A 21,707-nucleotide genomic window follows, 5' to 3' on the forward strand; every position below is an offset into this window, starting at 1 on the left:
TAGGTTTTAGTGATTGTATGGACTCGTGTATGCTTGGCTGACTGCTTGAGTTGGTCGGGTAAGTTACAAACGGATTTACTTGCCAATGTTTTCCTGATTGACTGAGTATGGCAGAATGTTAAAATGTCGAGACCTAATACTTTATCCGTACACCCAATTATAACAAAACATAACCCGCATTCAAATAATACGTAAGCTACAACTGGATTTAAAACTCGATGCTATTTTGTGGTAACTCTAGTCGGTGGTCATGTTTGTGTAGATTTCAGGAATGATCATGACGAGTTGGCCGGGTAAATTAGTGGTAGTAACTATGACCGTACAGAGTTGCTGACATTCCAACATCTTTTACGCTGTAATATACGGATTCACTCGTGATCATTTAATTCTCAGTTATTGTTCAGACATTCAAATCTCGTATACTCAAAATGTAATAGGTTATGTCAAGTCGTATATGTACCGATTAGTAAATACTTTGTCTTGCGGTGTAGTAACGGCCTTTACAGTTGAATAAAAATTATCGGTCATATGAATACAACCAGGATGAATTAATTCAAGTTTGCGAGTTGTAGTGGTATAATCAAGTAAGTGAAAACTATATTTTTAACACCGGTTGATATTATGAATAATTCTTTTGAGTATGGTAAGATGTTAAAATGTCTCTTTGACAAACGGAAAGCCAGATCGTGAATAGAGTTGTAAGGTTTCATTACTTGTTTCAAATCAATATGCGTATAATCTCTAAATATGACCGGGTTGAAATTTGGTAGTCTTGTTAGTCAATCCTATTTCAATTCACACTACGCCAAGTCAAAATATTTGGTTTCGGATTATCTCAATTTACCTATAGAACCCGAATGGATCCCGACGCCGTACTATAACTAGATCGCTATGTCTGATGCGTTATCGTGTCAGCGACGTAGGATTTTAAAATTATTTCACACCTTTTTGAATAAGAGTTCACTTCACAAAGGATTAGGGTTGGATCAGAAATAAGTGAGAATTTGTCGGTATTCGAATCACCGTCTGCGACGGTTCTGTTATTCGTTACATATTAAATCTTACCAGTGAAATCCAGTTCCGTGACATACTGATTATCAAAATATTACATTGTGGCGATTGGAATGTATGTAACAACAAGTCGCGAGGGATGGCTATGTCTTAGGTGTTATCTCGTGAGCGATCGTGGGATTTGCAACCTATTTCACACCTTTTTGAAGTGTTAGTTTGTGAACGCGGCTATTGTTGATATCACCGTCTACGCCGGTTATGTGACAAACTTATTACCAAAATATTACATTGTCAACGATCGGCATGTATGTAACAGCGAGTCGCGAGCGATGGTTATGTTTTAGGTATTATCTTGTGAGCGATCGCGGGATTTTACCAATATTTCACACCTTTTTGGAGTGTTAATTTGTGACCGTTGTTATTGTTGATATTCGAATCGCCGTCTACGCCGGCTCTGTGGTAAACTTATTACCAAGCGACTGATTCCTAGATTTAGCAAACTATTTCACACCTTTTTTACTGAAAGTACGACATGCCACCGCGGGCTATATCGAAAGTACGAATCATCGCCGCATCCATAAGAATAACGATATATCATTGTCGCACTCACCGTAAACGCTGGGATTACTTCAAATTGGTCATATATAATAATTTGGGATATACACATTAACAAAGAGCCAATCACGTGACTATTTACTTGATACATATTCAACACCGGTCGAGAGATGCCTATACCCGAAAGTACGATATGCCGACGCACCCATAAGAACACATGGCGAATCACCAGAGATCCCGTAAGAAACAATGGCACATCACCAGAGATCCCATAAGAACCAATGGCACATCACCAGAGATCCCGTGAAAAGACATGGCACATCATGAGCGATAGGTGGTCTGAAAGGGTACCATCACCAACACGAGTTTTCATGGCACATCACCGACGCAGCCTATACCTGAAAGGGCGAATCACGGCCGCACCCATAAGACCAAATGGCGACTCACCAGCGGAAGGGGGGTCGAAAAGGGCGAATCACCAACACGAGTTTCGCGGCGAATCACCAGCGGGCCCATAAGAGCCCCACCCACCTCACGAGCGATCATAACTACTACTCTCACTTTCCTATACCGGAGGAGAGAAAACCTAGTACCAACACTCCATTTGTAACTGTGATACGAAATTTAATTACTGAATGTTCACCCGCTTTTCCGACATTCGTTCTCTACAAAATAAATTCTGACTATTCAGTACTCTGTTTAATGTGAACGCCATTAACATTGCCTGAAAATTTTAAATGTGCCTTTTTGAAATGCGATACAATGGAATTGAATGACAAATTTCATACAAAGAGCATATCGATGCATCACTTTGACAAAGAGTACGTTCTTGGAATCAGTCTTTATCCCAGTTTGACCAACAATGCAAAAGAAATTGCATCGATTTTTGGTAGCACGTACGCATGTGAACAATAGTTTTGAACAATGAAACTCACGAAGAGCAAGCTAAGATCACGTATTTCGGGGGCCGATTTAGAATAGGGTCTGATTCTCGCTTCATCTGACTTGTTACCGGAAGTTGAAAACCTTTCACAAAGCAAGCTGCGTCAATTGTCACATTTATTCTGCGTTGTTGAAGTGTAACTACAAGTGTTTGCTGATTGGTATGATTGACATTGCAGCAATGTAGGATAACATATCGAAGTGAGCGTAAGCCATAGTAGTAAGAAGAACTCCGGCCCGCCAAAATGTTGTTCACTCCAAGTTTGGCCCGCGACTAGCAAAAGGTTGCCTACCCCTGACGTAAAACATCTGGCGGGCGAAGTAGGCCGCAATGTATTTGCTGTCGCGCAAACAATTGTTCAGGTTCATTACTGAATTTTGTCAATAATATTGGTAATTGCAATACCATTCATTTCTGATCCACGGTCAGATTTACCGGTTGATCTAGTTAGTTGAAAGTGGTGTTGTCGAAAATTTAGGGTACGTAATTCATAGTTATAACGTCTTCTGACGGCCCGTTGTTATAATTACTTTATTGTGTATTGTTAATTCGGGACCTCCCGTCTGCTATATAGTCAAAAGACATTGGAGTCGACAAACGTAATAGACTACAAGAAAACTAAGAGTAAACCTTTCGTGGGACGCACACAGAAATTGTCATTTCGACATAAGCGCACCATTTTCCTCAGCAGTGAATGCCCCAGTTGGCATTTGTATTGCGAGACTCTGATTGAGAGGACGGGAAGACAGGACTATCCGTTGTGACCATTCAGCGAGGCGATGGACAATATGGACACACACACAAAGCTTTGGCCAAGGTCTTTTTTGCTGGCATACTTCGTTGAGTCGCATGTTGGCGGAAACTGCATATGTCATGGTGTGCCATGGCGCGGTAAAGGCCAGCACCGCAGCGCCTATTTCTATAAACTATGCAATGGGTATATTATAATACAAAAAGCATTCTCATTTGAAGAGAAAGTTTTTCTCTCAGAGGCCTTTTCATCTCAATCATTATATTGTCTTTCAATATGTCTTCAAAGATACGTTCTAAGACGCAAAATAAATGTAATCGTAAGTAATCGTGATTACTTTCCAATGTAATCGTAATCGTAATCGACTACTTCCCGATTTTGCTGTAATCGTAATCGTAATCGTAATCGTGTGATTCAGAAGTAATCGTAATCGCAATCGATTGCATTCATGAAGTTATCACCCCATGTCTGTTTAGGACACCATGCTTTTGCCCCTAATGGGTGGGCTGGACCCAGATTAAGAAACCTGCCTTTCACAAACGCTCTTCTCGCTTGTAACGCGGTCCTGTTAACACAACACCATGAACGAAATACACTATTTGGCAGGCCGCGTTATTTTTGGCATTTTCAAATTTTTATTTTTGGCAGTTTTGGCATATGGCTCCTGAAATGCCAAAAATAACACGGCCTGACTATGGTACACTCGTGCCAATGAACATGAAAGGTGAAGCCCTATGCTAAGTTATCTTAAATCAAGAGAATTGTGGGTTGTGAAAGTAAAATTTCCATTTTCTCTCTTGCATAAATTAGCATTTTTACTGAATTGCAAGTTAGAATAGGATTAGGATTGGACATGGATTTGAATATACAAAAGTTTTGGATTTGGATTTGAAAATAGGATTGAGGTTTCGGATTTGGATTGGATTAGGACATTTCAAATCCGCTCATCTCTGTCTGAGTCTGTCGTGGATCATAACGGGTTGTTGTTCCCTTCTATCAGGTTGTTAAGGCTGACAGCAGTAGTTTTGTAGTTGTGAATTATATACCTGTGATCGCACCTTGCACTGAACTACCAGTACCGAAAGTGCCTCTCAACAAAGGTATCGTTATGAGTATGACATGACAATCCCTGGGCCAATGGTTACTGTAACTATTATCATTTGAAAGTCTTCATATATATAAGGATTGATTGCTTGGTATGGTACCGCACCCGTTTCAGCTGCCAAGCAGGCAGCGTAGTTTGGGTTATCTTATTATAACTGGCTACTCGAGCGCAAAATCTAACGAGACTTGTCTTATTGGAAAGTACTGTCACCATAGGCCTAACTCATTATTTTCACAAAGGATACTGTACGTGTGCGGCGTACCCTGTTTGGAATCGGTGTCCTGTGCTCACACTATATTTATTTTTTAAATTATTTTTTATTAATTACTTTAACTTGAAAAATCATCGCTGCTCCCCTGATATATCAGGCAAAAAGGCCAGCGATTCCAATCAGGCGGCGTACTGCAAAAATAATCACGCACACAGGTTGCAAAACTTAATTCAGCAGTCTTCTCATGATAGACATGATGGATCAGATGAAGTTAATAGACGGATTCTGCAGAGCAAAACGGAGATGCATATGGTCTTTTTTTAGGACTGCATTCAAGTACAATTTTGAAAACGCATCTATTTTATTGCATTATGCCATCTCTACACGTCCGTTTTCAACTGATGTCTCAAAAGCTATGAACGGGTGATATGGTCAACACTACAGATCCAGTAGTAAGGATAATTGCCCCGTGGATCTTTTGGGGCTTTGAGGGTGAGGAAGATAACCGAAGTCGCTTATAAAAGTGTTTTTATATACTAAACTATCATTTGAAATTGAGCGAACGAAGTTTCCTGACAATTTTTCAAATCTGAACAACCCTAGTACCCAACCCGTGTTATATATAAAAGTTTCAGCGTTACTATTGTTTCTAAATGGTTTGCATAAGCCAGTCTAGTGTTACTGTTTATACACCGTTCTGAAATTGACCCCTATTTACATACAAGATAGCAAAGATATGACTATACCAGCGGCCTGTGATTGTTTTTAGATATGTTACCCGTAACATCGGTTATCTTCACTGTAAAGCCGTGTTGGGATCAAGTAACTACCTTGAGTCACGAGTCATTTCACATTTTGACTCGAGTCAAGTCAAGTCACATTTTGACTCGAGTCAAGTCAAGTCACATTTCAAGTCAAGTTGCATTTTCGAAGTATGAGGCATATGATTACGTCATTGCAATTTGCTAGCTGTCTGAAATACAGATTGAGTGGTCATTGATTCCAAACCGATGAACGAATATAGAGTTGAATATACACGCAAGAAGACGCTGTATCGCTCACATATACGCAGAACTGTTAAACAACGTAATTGCATATCGCCTCAGTTTATAGTTACCAGCCAAAATAGAGAATAGAGAAACGACTTGATAAATAGATATGATACAATTCCAGCCTGCGCCAATGGTTAAGAACTATATAAACTATATTTTATTTCAATAAAACAAGAGGTTTGATTAAGGTGAGATCAGAAATAGACACTTTGCTACATTATTACTTACTACTAGAGTTACAACAACGTAAGCTGTTAGCTTCTATCACTTCGTTTGCGGTGAATTGATTTGTGAGAGAACAATCAAGACTCAATGAAACATACGATCATTGAATGATTGGTCGCTCCCACGGGTTACACCAGACTTTCGCGAACAATCCGAATATATGCAAGATGCAGTGATTTTTATCGACACCAATTACTCGATGACCTGAAATTGACTCGTGAATTTTGCTCCGAGCCACGAGTCAATCACATTTCTGATACGCCGAGTCAAGTCGTAACATCGGTTATCTACACTGTAAAGTCAGGAAATGCATCACATACAGACTGATTACATAATTGTTTATCATTGATGTAATTAGCAGAATTTATCTGCTGACATCTATGACCACAAATCAGATAATCACTTGTATTTGCAGAGTGTGGTGAAATTGTGTTGCACGCCACGGCCTCTTGGCCATTCATTAGGAATAAAGTTTGTCCAGACGTAGTGTTCGTGGGAATTCTATAAAGAAAATGGCATCAATCACTGCGGAAAGCTTTGAAAATTCAGCAATTTTTGAAGAGAGTTTATCGAAATGGACAGGCCGCATGGAATCCTTGAATGAATTTGCTCCTTTGGATCTTCACACAGCTGCATCGATTGGCGAAGCTGAAATGGTTCAGGATATATTGGATGACTCTGTGCAAGTAAATAGACCAAACCGCGGTGGCTGGTCTCCACTAATGTATGCATCGTATATGGGCCACAACGAAGTTATTCGGTTATTATTGAGCATTGGGGCTGATCCAAATCAAAGAACAAAGCAAGGCTCAACCTCATTAATACTTGCCGCTATGTGTGGGTACGATTCAGTCATGAATTACCTAATAGAGAACGGTGCCGACTTGGAAGCAAAAGATAATAAGGGCTGGACTGCTTTATTTCACGCTGTCAGCTCCGGGCATCAACAGACCACAAATTTTCTTATTAAAGCGGGCGCGAAATTGAATATCGTCGAACCGACGCAGTTTCTGACTCCGTTAATGGAAGCCGCGGCTTGTGGCCATGAAGGTATAGTTCAAGACCTTTTGAAACAGGGCGTGGACATATCTCGTAGGGATAAAAACGGTAATGATGCCGCAAAATTAGCAGACTTTTATGGGAATAGTGAAATCGAGCAAATGATCATCGAAGAGTATCGGTACGGTCGAATGGCCAACGATAAAAGGCACAGCAGAGACAAGCGTGTCGCCACTGTCCAGCCTGTCAATCAAGTACAAAATTACGATTCGTCGGGACCTAGCATTCATGCTGGCCCGCGTGGATTAGCCGAGATGACCGGTTTGGGCGCCGATGGAAAACCGAGACCGTCTTCAAGTACAGTATCCCCTTTACTATTGGAACGTGCCGAGACTAACGTAGAGCCAAGATGGAACCCGCCTGATGACCTCCCACAGGTTTTAGAGGAGATCGGCTGCTCCAAGTACTTGCCATTGTTCAAAGATCAGGACGTGGACTTGAGAATATTCCTGACTCTGACCGAAGCCGACCTGAAAGAGATTGGTGTCAAACTCTTTGGGCCGAGGCGGAAAATGATCGCATCCATCGGTCGTATGAACGAACGTGTTCGGGCGAACATGGGAAGCCGCGACGAGCTAGGTTACAACGACTCATTGTTTTTGAAACTGAAAGACATGGAAATGAAACTGCACGAAGCAGAAGAGAAAAGTGCGAGCTTATCTACTCAACTAGCGCAAGAGAGGCAGCTGCGGTCGGTCGCCGAGGGCGTTTTGATCGAGCAGAAAGACTTCAAAACGGCGCTGCAAGCCTGCGTCAACAAACTGCTGAAGGAGCACCGGTACCTGGAGATGAGCATCGACAAGCTGAAACTGGTTTCGAAGCCCGCGCAAAGCAAGGGACTGCAGTATGAAACTGATTGTCGGTCTGCCTTCCAGCGGTCATACGACTGCCTAATGGAGTTTCAGCAGATATTGCGAAATTTCGGCTCGCCGCGTCAGAGGAGATGAGAGTCGCGGTCATCCCGAGGTTCAGTGACAAAGTACCGTTGCTTCTACTTATTCGGAGCACTCATGTGGTTTTACCTACATGCTCAAGATTCTAGATTACTTAGCAGCTTTCATTATTTCCGCAAAACTACGCTTATAATGCTTTCTGTCTCACTCAAAACTTGGAAATCACTATGTCTACTGGTACTGGAGTGGAAATTTATGTTGTTGCCAGTGGTCGGATTCACAATTTTCGACCGGTTTGAGCTGTAAAATTCGCATCACTCACAAAGGTATCATCATGACAATTCCATGGCTACGGTAACTAATGAGGATCCATATGGTTCATTATCATTTGGAACTATTCATTGCTTGGGATCGAACCGTACGCACACAGGAGTTTACATGGAAAGGTTTGAATCAGCATACAGCAACACAAACTCCAGTGCACAAGGACAGCACACGCTCAAAAGAATCCCTGCATGTGACTTACATGAATAACGCTAATGGAAATTTTACCTGCCAAGTAGGCAGTGTAGTGGCGGTTATCTTATAACTGGATACCCGTGCACAAAATCCAATCAGACTGGTCTTAGTAGAAGACACTGTCACCATAGGCCTACCGTACCTCTTTATTTTCACAAATGATACTGTACAAATGAAATCGCACGTACAGTTTGCTAAATCCAGATGCCTTTTCCTGGCCGGTTTGATACCAGGACGTACCAAACGGCAAGTAAAGGCCATGTTTCACCATGTAGTCTGGATTGTTCGGTGAGTGATTTACCAGTTATGCTAACCGGTTTACTTTTCTCATAAAATTTCCCGAGACGGTTCTGTAGGACTGGTGCAAAACAGCTGAATCAGGCCGCTGGACGTCACAATCTCCTTATTTGGGTGTAAATTATAATAACTTTGACCGCCTCCGGCCAGCGGCACATCATGCGATCTTCTATTTTCTCTGCCCTATCGATGCACGATACCTACTTCCTATTTTCTACTAATGTCCCTTTGTCTTTACCTTTGAATTTGCACTTGCTGCTCGTGTATTATTGCAAACTTGACCTCGTGACGCTTCCGATTTCATATATGATGCGACCGCTGCGGATATTAGGCAAGGCCCCGCGAAGTTCGTTTATGGCGTGTGACGGTATTTTCGATTCCACTGATTATTTAATCTCTGTGCGTCTGTGCTATTTCTATTTTGGAATAAAATAGTCCAAAGAACATACGTTTTAGGTGGTTCGTCGCCTTTGACGCAATTGGGTCACAGATCTCGGATTAGTTCTGTCAGAACCTGTTCCGTTCGCATATTATGAAGGCTACTTGACTAGCGCTATTGCAATCTTCATAGTTTTGCTCATGTTCAATGACGAGCGGGCATCGGGCAATAGCTCATGGAACTGGTCTACTATGGCAAAGTCGCATTCAGATTCGGCAGTATCGGAAAATGTGTTTAGAGTCTTTTACTCGCCCCCACACTTACAGTTGAGACTTCTGAGCAAGCTTGTTCAAATGTTCAAGTATAAGAATTGGGTATGATTAAGAACATGTTTAGTGACAGACTTTCCATTGGAGATAATTTACGCATTCCCAAACACTTTCAATAATAGACTTACTCACAGAGTAGCGCCAAGCTTATCTATCACAGTGAAATGATTAGGGTTGCATTTAAGACAAAAATCAATTTAAAACAAACATGTGTAAAACAAGGCCCTTATTTAAAACTTGTTATTTTTTGTTCTTTTTAAGCGATGAGCTCACGAATATCCGATTGTGACGTCATAGTAGATTGACAATTGAAAATATAGCGGAAATAAGCTTCTTTCACGAAATATCTGCAGTTCTGCACTATCGCTGTTGAACAGACTATTTTGATGGTTCCAACCATCCCATATAGGTCGGCTATACCGGGTGGTAATTGTCGGTAGGCACATACTACTTGTTTTTGGAAAGTATTTGCACATTTATGGCATAATTTTACAACAACAAAAAACACGATTTTTTTTTAAAAGGCCTTTGTTTAAAACATGTTTTCAACAAAGTGTTTCAGAACACCGTTTGTTTTAAACACAACCCTAGAAATAATGTTTGAAATTGCAAATACATATAGTCTGTGACGATTTGTTTTTCAATTGCGCTCACTTATACAACATTATTTCTCAAGGGTAGGCTACATGCAGATAATTCGTAAGGGGTGCCGGGAAAAGGTTTGTGAACCCCTGGTCGTTGTTCCTGAACGGGGCATGCGTCACTACTGAGGATGACGATATCTTTCAATTTACTCCCATGAACCGGGAAAGAGTTTGTTTTGCAATGAAATCTGATATAGTACGGCACCGCCCATAACGGGATTTATTTAGTTCGATATCAAAGTTAAGCTATAGTTGTTTCGTTATTGAATGTGTTTGCCTCCTTCGGAAAACCTAGATATGTCCTGCTATAAACACTGCAAGATTGGCGAAAAGATACTGTAATCACACCGAAAGGGCCGACACTGTCCAATTGTCCATTCTCGGTGGCGTCCGTTCTCGGTCCATTCTAGGCGGTGTCTATTCTTGGTAATGTCCATTTTCGGTATTGACCGGATGCCGCCGAAACGACCAGTTGCGGTCTCTTGATCTGGCATCCACCTCGATATACCATAATGTTCGATATGCTGTCATTCGTTGTTCGGTACCGCGTATAGTCTGTACAAGTGTACAATTGTACAATGTACATTCTTTATGGAGTCTTTCTCTGGACCATTCGACACCATAAGAAAGGGTGGCAGACTGTGGGAGGAGCACACATAACTCACGCTTCGGTACTCATCATCATCATTTTATTAAAATTTTTATCAAATCAATGTACACCACAAGATTGCGATTATAGATAGGAGGGTGCCGAAACGACTTGGAGTAGTCTGTTAATCAGACACCCGTCGTACTGGCGAGATTCGAGCTAGGTTTGCCTTCGTAGATGATGCAACCGCTAGTACTACTCAAAGACTGCTCCAAGTCGTTTCGACACCTTCCTACCTTTTGATTGTATCGCAGCCTTGTGGTGTTTTGCAGTGATGGAATTTTAATAATAAATTGAACTGAACTGAACTACTTTGCGGCAATGTTGGGATCAAGTCATCTCGAGTCATTTCACATTTTGAGTCAAGTCAAGTCACTCAATTTTTGGAAGTGACATGATTCAAGAAATGAAGCTTATGATCATGATATTTCTTGTTGTATTTGTACTTCTCTAATAAAATATAACTTCTTTTCTGGTAACCATGGTTATGCTCATCGATCATGTTAGTGTGAGCACGCCGTCGTACTAAGGTAACGTTTTAAAAACGTGTTGCTGAAGCGCATATAGGAACATTTCACCAATTAGATTAGAATTAGAGCATAGAAAATTTCATAAATTAGATTAGAATGAGATCACTATGGCATTTCGCTCTAATTTAGTGAATTTAGACAACTAGAAATCAGTGTTGGGTAGGCTTACCATGTTTTGGAAATCGAAAAAGAGGACACTTTTTCAGAAATTTGAGACTTGCAAAACCGGAGAAGAGTTCTCAAAAATCGGTGAATTTTTCCGATTGTGTCATCGGTTGACTAAAAAAAAAGTCAACTTTTCGCTCGGAGCTCAAATCGCCGCTTTTCCCTTCGAAATGCTCTCCGGAGCGTCACTTCTGTGCTGATTTTAGGCGTAGGCCTATCACTCGCATTTTGCTCTAAATGTGACCTAAATTTTCCAAAAAGAGGACAAAAGGGCGTCCTCCGAGGACACTTTAAAAAAAGAGGACAAATCCTCTTAAAGAGGACGTATGGTAACCCTAGTGTTGGGACAAAGTCACTATATACCTTCGAGTCACGAGTCATCCCGAGTCATTGCACATTTTGACTCGAGTCAAGTCAAGTCAATCGATTTTCGAAGGTGACTCGAGTCAAGTCAATTAACTCATTTTTTGGAGGTTACTCGAGTCAATTCAAGTCAAGTCGAGTCACGAGTTAAGTCATAATTAAAGTCAAATTGAATTTTCGAAGTATTAGTGACGATTCAAAGTCATTACATTTTGCTAGCTGTGTGAAAGACAGAATATAATTGGCCATTTATCTTGAATCAAATAACTAATATGCAGTTAAATATGCCTGCAAGAAGGCGTTTTATCGCTCACGCACACTTAGAACTGCAAATAAAATACATGAGTTACTCTGTACAGCAACAGTCTGTTATTAGCAGCCAACCGGCTCGAAGCCTCGAGAAGTTTAACAAATTGATATGGTACAATACACTATACCCATCCGTGATAAAATAAACGCACATACTATATTCGCTGGATTTAAATCATACAAGAGGGTCGGTAAAGGCGATCACCGTGGAATTTAAGCACTGGGACGTCTAAGAGACAGAGATACGTTGTTATGAGGTTAATCTATTGCTACACTCTTACTAACTACGTAAGCCGTGATCATTACGTTTGTGGTCAATTTATTTGTGGTGTAACAATTGAGGATCAGCGAAACGTACAATCAGTGAATGACTGGTTGATGGTTACTCTCGTAAGTGACACAGCAGGCGTATCGCGCATAATACTAACATTCACAAAATTCAGTGATTTAATCGATACCATGTACTTGATGACTCGAAATTGACTCGTATATTTTGCTCCGAGTCACGAGTCAATTCGCATTTTTGAAGCGCCGAGTCACGTCAAGTCGTTTTTGCAAAGTGACTCGAGTCAAGTCAAGTCATACGAAAAAGTTGACTCGAGTCTGACTCGAGTCAAGTCATGACTCGAGTCATCCCAACACTGCTAGAATTATCTAGTTGTCCAAGTCTTAACCCAGTTACACATCCACGATAGACAATTCAAGCCTGCTCCAAATGTTGATGACTGACGTGGGTCAATGTATAATTAAACGATCGAGATATTCGTTCGATTTAAATCATACAAGAGGGACATGGTTGGTTATACATAGGATTACATTTAACACAGAAATCAATTTAAAACAAACATGTTTAAAACAAAGCCCTTGTTTAAAACATGTATTTTTGTTAAACCACGACGCCAGGAATGTTAAATTGTGACGTCATAATGGATTGACATTAATTAACACTTGAAAATATAGGGTAAATATAGCTCCTTTGATGAAATATTTACAGCTGTTGAACCGACTATTTTGAGGTTTCCAAACATCTCATATCGTATACGTCGGCTATATCGGGTGGTAATCGTCCGTAGGCTCATACAACATGTTTTTTTGGAAAATATTTACACATAATTATAAGTATAACACAAGACATAAAATAAATTTTCGGCTTTTTGGAAGTAGTATTGATATTCTTTTTCAAGTCCCAATATCGTACTATAAACACCGTATCCGATACAACTTCTCCGTATTGCTCTTCGACTAAACTCCGGGCCTTATAATATGGGGAGGACGCCATGCCATGATATGGTCTAAAATGGGGTGTTCGAGTAAACAAAGGATTGGTGTCGCATTTACATATCAATACTATCATTTGCATCACATGATGCGGACGAATGGTTATTCTGTCAAAAATTGATACCTCCTGGGATGAATCAATATGAATCAAGCTCTCTACACTTCTGCATAGTTCAATTTGCAGGTTTTCATAGTCCATACGAACAAATTGTGACCGTTTTCACAACTTATACTTACTTACTTGAGTAGATTTAAAGTCAGTCAATTCTACTTCGAGTAGTTTTGCGTTGCTTTTAAAATAAGTACTTCCACTCGTACTTGAGTAGATTTTATGCGACGCTACTTCTACTTCTACTTGAGTAGTTCTATTGACTACTTTGACCACCTCTGGTTTTGACTCGAGTCAAGTCTAGTCATTTTCAATTCACCACCGAGTCAAGTCCGAGTCATCGAGCAGAGGGTCCGAGTCATCGAACATGGCATTATGACTCGTGTCCGAGTCCAAGTCATTGTGTTGATCCGACATCTCAGTTTCCAGTTAGGGTCCTGTTTAACCCACTTTGTATAATCTTGTTTGCTGATATCGAATGGTTCGCATTCATAATATAATGTAATAATTTCCTCAATACCAAATAGACGAAATCCCAATAGCATGGTTACTTTACTATTTTTCGAAATTACAATGAAACGTCGGTCTGAGTCTCGAGTCATATAGTTTTCCTCTACTTCTGGTAGGCCTACATACTCAAGTAGATCTGAGTTTCTCTACTTTTACTTCTACCTCGTAATATTTTGTGATCTACTTACTTACTTTTCGCTATTTTCAGTTAGTCAAGTAGAAGTAGTTTAATCCCCAAATACGAAAGATAGCCTGAGGAATTTCGGGGCTGTTTTCACGAAGCACCAACATTTAATATTCATTAAAGTCACGTAAAGTCCAGAATTTTTACGCTTCGCGCACAGTAGTTATGGAGTGACAAATATGTTTTCACGAAAGTATCAGTGAATATAATTTAGGTACCGGATTGCTTGGTTCCGCTCACACCGCCTTGTCGCCCACATCAAGTATTTTATCACAGTAAAAATGGCCCCCCAAAACGTTTGAAACTACCGTTTCGCAATCTAGCAATTACCTATCATTTCGTAATCTGGCAGCTCATGACGTGTCCTGCTAATCTGGAAAATCCGTTTTTTTAAGGTTAACCTGTTATAGCAGATCACCTTTGAAGCTTTATGGACAAAAGACATCAAAATGTATTTTCCGCTTTTTAGAAGTGGTATTTGTATTTCCCTTTCAATTCCGAGTATCTTGAGTTCTAATTACTTTCAGTTCTTTTGTCTGCAGAACATATATGTTGAAGCACAAAAACAAGCGTAGTAATGCCTCTATTTTCCCAAAATAGAGCTACACTAAACGCAACTTTCAGGATCCACAATATTTGTTAATAACGTATACTAATCGCGAAAAGTGTTGAAACCGTATCCGATACTTCTTCGTATTGCTTGTCGCCTAAACTTTGGGCCTTATAATATGGGGTTGGGCGCCATGTCATGATATTCTTTAAAACGGGGTCTTCTAGTAAACAAAGGGTTAAAGTATCGCATTTTCATATCCATACTATAATTTGCATCCCATGATGCGAAAGAATGCCTATTCTATCGAAAATTGATACTTCCTGGGATGCATCAATACGAATCAAGCTCTCTGCATCTTCCGCATAGCTAAATTTGACGCTATTGACAGTCCATACGAACGAATTAACACTGTTTTCAAAACTACTTAATTACTTCAGTAGATTTAAAGTCAGTCAATTCTACTTCAAGTAGTTTTAGGTGGCTTATGGAAGAAGTACTTCTACTTGAGTAGATTTTTCCGTCACTACTTCTACTACTTGAGTAGCTTTCTTGACTACTTTGACCACCTCTGCTGGTACTCATGTAGAAGTAGAGGCAAAGTCGTCAATTTTTACTCAATTGGAAGTAGGCTATCAAATGGCGACTTCCAACGCATTTCAAATGTATCTGTAGTGGGGTAAAAATTGGAGGTGTGAAAGTACCCAAGTTCAGTAGTGTGAAAATCAAGATCTCGCCGAGGGCTTGCATACTTTTACGAGGTACTGTGATACATGGATCATTTTGACCTGTTGTTAAGGCAATTTCACTTATAGTAGAAATCTTTTGAAACTACTTTCTACGTTGCAAAATCCGTCGTACAAATTGATTAGTTTTACCAAAGAGCTGCTACGTAGTACCGAAACATAGCCACTTGATTAGGTAGTGTGAGTAAGCAAAATCGAGAGTACTTCAAATAAGTAGAACTTCGTTACTGACAAACTCTACATCTCACATTATGTCTTGGGAGGATGAAAATAACGCAACCGCTAGAGATCTGGAACTGAGTGAACAATCGACACCTCCGCATTTCAGGCAAAAAAATACTCTGTTTATGCGCCAGCAAGCAAAGTCGAGTTGTCGGATGAGCTACTCAAATTATCGCTCCCTTTCGAGACGGAATTGACACAGCCGATGCACTCACTAAGCATGTCACAATTGTACTCTGCGCTTCAGCGACAAGGAAAAAGTACTGCCAAGCCCCTCAAGACAAACCGAAACGGCCGATCACACAGACTCCATTCGGTACATTATTTCTTTATGTACATGAAAAGAGACGCCAATCAAACGGCCAGAAAAACAGGCACGGCTGTCAAAAACCAAAGACAGCGTACTGTCTCCATATCTAGATCATCTCATGCACACGACAAGACGGCGTGCCAAACCAAGAAACGCGTAGCTGTGCGTTGGAAAATCTCGACACTCGACACGGAAGTCGGCCAATCGTACGATGTCCTCACAAACCTCGGCGTTCAGAAAAAGTCTGTGTCGTCGGGAGCGTCAAGATCCCTGTACTCGATGATGGAGCGCCCGGTGTAAGGCTCTTTTTGACGCATATCTCTCTGCTTCGGCGGGAATGTTTTCCCACCTCCGTAAGGTTGCGGCATCCTATGCCGATACTGTGGGGTCGAGAAGTGACCAAACGGCGGCTCTCCATACATGGGCGGTCTTACGCCAAAAGGTGGATATCCCGGAGGCATGTTTGGAGCCGGGGAATGACTGATTTGTGGCTGGCTATCGGGCGGTCCCGGACGGCACGGATCAAACAGATAATTGTTGAAATACGAAACCTCCTTCCTGACCGCGTCGATCTTATCGCCATGCTTGTTGAATATGTGTTTCCTCACGTAATCAGGGCCCTTGAACTTTTTACCGCTGAGCGGGCAGAGCCACTTGTCTTTTCCTAATTCCTGGGTGTTGGAGCTGACGAACTTCTCGACTTCCGCCTCTTCGTCTTTCAATCCGAGCTTTTTCGCTTCATCCTGGGTCAAATCATCTTTAAAATCTAAAATGGTGACGAGTTTCTCTGAAAAGCGCTTCTGAAACTCGGAAATATCGTCCTTGGTGAGCTTGTTCGGCGGCACCGGGCCACGGGCGTGGATAATGCCGCACCGGTTGGGCATCTCGTCCTCGTTCGGATACTGGCTGGCGTTGTAGTAATCGACCGAGTGCACTAATCTGAGGTACAGCAGCAGTAAATCAAGCTTCTCGACCAGCTTGTTATCTCTTTGAATATCGATTTCGTTGCTGGGCGGCGTTTCCTCGTCTTTCACCACGTTTGGCGTGTCCGCTTCTGGCCCTAGCAGCATGTCCTCTTCCGCGCTGCTCTCATCGACCAGAAATTCGGATATATTACTCAGCCAGGGATTGACTTTCGGCTTTGGTTCACTACCGACATTTTCATCGGACTCCGGTGTTTCCTCTTGCCAGAGCAGCATTTTTTTGTCGAGATGTTGAATCAGCCTGACGACATTCTTCAAATCGCTCTTGGCGCAAGTCTTGTGCTGCGCGATCCCGGAAATAGGTCGCACGCGTCTCGCCAGATCCCTGTTCACCACCGGGTTCAACTCGATCTCCCGAAGCCGGATGTTGTTCAGATTCCAGCAGATGTCCTTGATGTTGATGTCACGCCGGAAAGTGACCCAGCACCGGCGGATGAAACGGTTGTGGTCTTCCAGAGGCTGCGAGAAGGCGACTCTCATGAAACCGTCGTACTTCTTACACAAGTTGACGATGTCGCACCGTGTCACGCTGGGCGGTAGGCTGCGCATGAAAACGGAATATGTCTGATGCAGCATTTTCGGCTTCGGTTTCTCGATCACTTTTTCCTTTTCCGATTCTTCCGAGCCGTTTTTTTCTGCGTCTGCTGCTGCCGGGTCCGCATTTTCTTTTACGTCTTCGCTTTCCGGAGCGTTATTCTCTGTATCGTCGCTCACCAGCTGCTTAAATAGCTTAGCTTTCTTATCGTCATCTTCCTTTTCTGCGTCATTCGCCTCATCTGCCGCATCTTTCTTGTCATCATTCCCGGCTTCGCTCCCCTGTCCGTTCACTTCGTTGGACGGAGTGTCGCTTTCCGATAAAATTTTGAGGTCCTCATCTTTACCCCCCTCGAGATAAATCACTGCGGCATCAAACAGATACACCAGCTTTGACTCGCAGCGCAAGTCCAAGCTGACGTCGCGCATCAAACCTTTTTCGTGCAGTGCCTCGAAGGTGTCTGCGCGCAGTTTGACGTCGGAGACATGGCGATCCTTCCTGACCTTTGATTCGTCTGGATGATATTTCTCCTTGAACCACTCCTCGTCCTTGTGCGCGCGGAAAAACTGCTGCAGCTGCTGTCGTTTGAAACCTATCTTGTATTCCGTATAATTTTTCACAGCTTCTTCGTCACCGATGTCGTCAGGCTGGGAGGACAGCCACTGTTTGAAAGTGAGCATACGGCCACCACCTTCGCCAGGGCCACCACCAAAATTATTCCAATCGTCTGGTGGGCGAAACCCGGGCCTGCGATGGTCCCACGCAGGCGACCCTCTCCAGTCGGGCGTACCGAACGGGGGCTCACCTCTGATTCTCTTCCTGGGGCCGTTCTCATCATCTCTTCTGCCGGGGCTGAACCTGCGTTTCATGTCGGGCGGTTGACCGGAATACTCATGCCGGTGACGCTGCGGTATTTGATCGCCGGACATTGGAGGCGGTCGCATTGGTGCCCTGTCCATGTTTCCTCCTACCCAGCCGCGCGGCCGGTCGTGACCCCAGTCTCGGTCGCCACGTCTGTCATAAGCATCGCTTCTTTCACGGCGAAACTTCTCGCGGCGCTGGCGATCGAACTCATCTTCACTGTCTCCCATGACAATGTGACACTCGTTTAGTGACTATGGTCTGTTTTTAACAATGAAAGAAGACTGTTGTGAATCTATCTCAATTTATGGACATTCAGCAAAAAGCAGCGCGGTCAGTACTGATGATGAAGCAGCGCTGCGAGGTTAACTAATCATAGAAACGAGAATAGTAATAAGGCAATGATAAAATAGTATGAATAGCCTACAACCCGAAATCAAGCGAGAACAAATTTCTCAATGATCATGGGTTGTATAGAGAGAGAGGGAGATATTTATTGATTCGTTTAACCATTAAGAAAATAACATTGGCGGATGAAATATTAACAAGAAACCTAACCGTGTAGGACAGGGTGTGATCAATACGACTCTGGGTAGGGTCTACAGGTCTGATCACACACCCTGCATTCAACTATTACAGATATTATTTATAAATTTTGGTTGGGATTAACTGGTTCAGCATAGTAAAAAATGAATAACAATAAGATGAAAAAATGGGGGTGGGACAATTGGAGTCAGCAAAAGGAGATGATGTGACTGAATAATTCTTTTTGAAAGGAGTGATGTGGATGCTCCCGTAGAAATAGGTATAGAATAAAATACATGCTAATGATTTTGACTCAGTAGATATTCTAATTATCAGAACCATGGTAGGTTCAATTCTCATGTATTATAAGCACACTGGGGGTCAGGATGAAGTAGAGTTGTTATGGTGATTCGGAGTATGACAACAACTGGACTTTTATGATAACTGAATAAATAGCATTATAACCAACAATGTCATAATGTGGAAATATATGGTACACTAGTATTACCAATGCACTGATTCCAGTAGATATCTTACTTTCACAATCGAGTCTCATGCTTGCAGTAATTCAATCCATATTGCTAATTACTAAAATCATCAGCTACTTATACTAGAGCTGGGCAAAGTCGAGTAACTGAATGATTCGATTCTGAATGAAGTATTAGGTATCGAGGGAAGTAGCACTCCATTATGATGCCATAACATAAGTAAGGATGCGGAAAGTTCAGATATGTACCTTTTATGCCACCACTACGAATACAATGCCAGTTCTACATTGTGTTGAAGATGATTCGGTGTTTGTCCGACATTGCTCATTTCATTGCACTTTGTGACAAAGATGTGTGTTGACCACGACTTCACATATAGTTCATCTCTACCAACGTGCATAGCTTAGTAAACTACATGTTTCATTTACTGTAATGCAACAAGTTTTCAAGTCTTCCTCGGTGAAAAATATCATTGGAGCTATAATTTTCGTTGATAAATTACCTATAGTGGCGAGGAGCGTATCTTATTAGTACTCAAAAAATGCTCTTCTCTCGGATAATTAGAATTAGTACTAGATTCAGATTCGAGTGTTAGGATCACTGTCCCCAGCATTACTTATACTGCAATGAAATGAGCCAGAAAAATCTCGTACTTTGATCTGTGTTAAATGCAGCAAAACAATTATACAACGAGTACACAGTACAGTCTACTCCGCTCAATGCGGACACCGGATAAACACTTTACCAAAATGCAGAGGAACGGAACAGAAGAAAATATTGCAGGTAAAAACGTACGGTTGAGTCAGAAAATTCTCTGGTTAATTCGGACACACCCTCGCCATTCCAATTGTTATGTTATGACACAATAAACTTTGCTTCGCTGGTTTTGACACAAGATGAACGATCATGGTGAAACAATGACGATCCATGCAGTAGGCCTAACAATCGACAATGTACTCATACAAGGCAATGCCAGCTTCATAGGCCAATACGTGGATCTTGTAGATCAGATTGGTACAGAATAGTTTTGTGTGAAAAGCGAAATTGCTCACGAAAGTAAACTAAGAAGAAAGTAAAGACGTTTCCTTGAGAGTTTGGCGTTAGTTAATACAGTATTTGTTGAATGGTTTGGTATCAAAAATACTATGTAAAATACAACTAACTTGAATGTATAACTAATGTGCATTTCATATGATCTGTGCCAATTACTGCAGTGTAGCGCAGCTGCAATTAATTTATTACACAACAGTACCGTGTTTTGAATGCGCTGTGTTTATTTACACACGGCCATGAAACGAACAATTGATTTTCCGCTCAACTTGGACAAAGTCGTTTCTCTGTATAATTCTACGTTCAGTCAAAGTGACTGGGACCAAACTGTCCAAATTAAGAGGAGTCAACTGTATGTCGGCATGGTATTGTTAAGAGTCATGGAGCCGGCACATCCAACATAGCCAAGTCAAGTCTCATCCCTAAAATATATTAAAAACAATTCATTTATATTCGCAATTTATTCACTGAAGCTTTTCAAGTGACCCTAAGAGAGATTTAAAACAATATCTTTACTATACGCACTCACGTTTGGCTTTGCGAAAGGGAGGCCGAATTTGAACTAATTTCAGAGTCATATCATGATATCTTGTTATCAATGGGTTCGAACGCAATACAGCAGCATAGGCTACACTTTACAACTTCATTGTGCTATTGCAGATTAGGACTCGCTACATAGCTATCCGACAGTCATCGAGCATATCCCCATTCAAGTCGAAATAGAAGCAATTTCTACTGAATAAATACTAGTTAACCCTCTAGTTTACCGGACCACGACCTGACATATCGATCTCACCTTCCGACACATGACACCTTTTTTTGTCACTTGACCTTTTATATTTCATTTATACTTTTCATTCAGTGTGCATGCCTCCTTTTCTTTACTTTGTGGTGTATTGAAATGATGAAAATCGTAGCAATAAATTGAATTGTAGATTCATTATGAAAATGTTGAAATAAAATTTCAAATAGCAGCATGTTATGTTTGAGCAAAATAATCCTTCATTCAACCTCGTGGGAGCTGCAATTGTTCCAGCATCCACATGGGTTGGCTCTGGCCACTGCACACAACCCACCCATCACAATGATATGTTATAGAAATGAACTTGTTGATGAAAAAAGGACAGAACAATCACTTAGCCATAACTCGGAAGCCGTAGTTCGGCGGGTTATAAAGATTTGACCTTTATTTCAACTCTAACACACTGCCACATACTCTCGAATTAGACTCCAAGGCCTAAGTGAGAGTATTACATTTATAATCATAATCGCATATCAACCACCACAGAGTAGGCCTATCGCAACATAAACACTGTAAGCACCATGTACAGACTATATGTATTTTTAGTATAAAGATACCATAATAA

At 41.4% G+C, this 21,707-nt stretch overlaps 2 protein-coding genes across 2 annotated transcripts in view; one reads left to right on the forward strand and one right to left on the reverse strand.

Annotated features, from left to right (window-relative positions):
• The first annotated feature begins 4,764 nt into the window (after positions 1-4,764).
• LOC145434159 (uncharacterized) lies at positions 4,765-9,069 on the forward strand. Its single transcript, XM_080311474.1, has 2 exons — positions 4,765-8,560; positions 8,629-9,069. The coding sequence occupies exon 1, from the start codon at positions 6,366-6,368 to the stop codon at positions 7,857-7,859; it is 1,494 nt and encodes a 497-aa protein (XP_080167600.1). The 5' UTR covers positions 4,765-6,365; the 3' UTR covers positions 7,860-8,560; positions 8,629-9,069.
• A 6,831-nt stretch (positions 9,070-15,900) lies between these two features.
• The window catches only part of LOC145434183 (serrate RNA effector molecule homolog), a 356,705-nt gene continuing 350,898 nt past the window's right edge, over positions 15,901-21,707 (reverse strand). Inside the window, exon 2 of the mRNA XM_080311508.1 lies at positions 15,901-18,538. Coding sequence (XP_080167634.1) covers positions 16,132-18,507 — 2,376 coding nt within the window. The 5' untranslated portion in view covers positions 18,508-18,538 and the 3' untranslated portion in view covers positions 15,901-16,131. The remainder of the gene's footprint in view (positions 18,539-21,707) is intronic.

This window comes from Botryllus schlosseri, chromosome 2, assembly GCF_051294905.1.
Source record: "Botryllus schlosseri isolate E-star chromosome 2, Bs_hap1, whole genome shotgun sequence".
In the NCBI taxonomy this organism is placed as follows: Eukaryota; Metazoa; Chordata; class Ascidiacea; order Stolidobranchia; family Styelidae; genus Botryllus; species Botryllus schlosseri.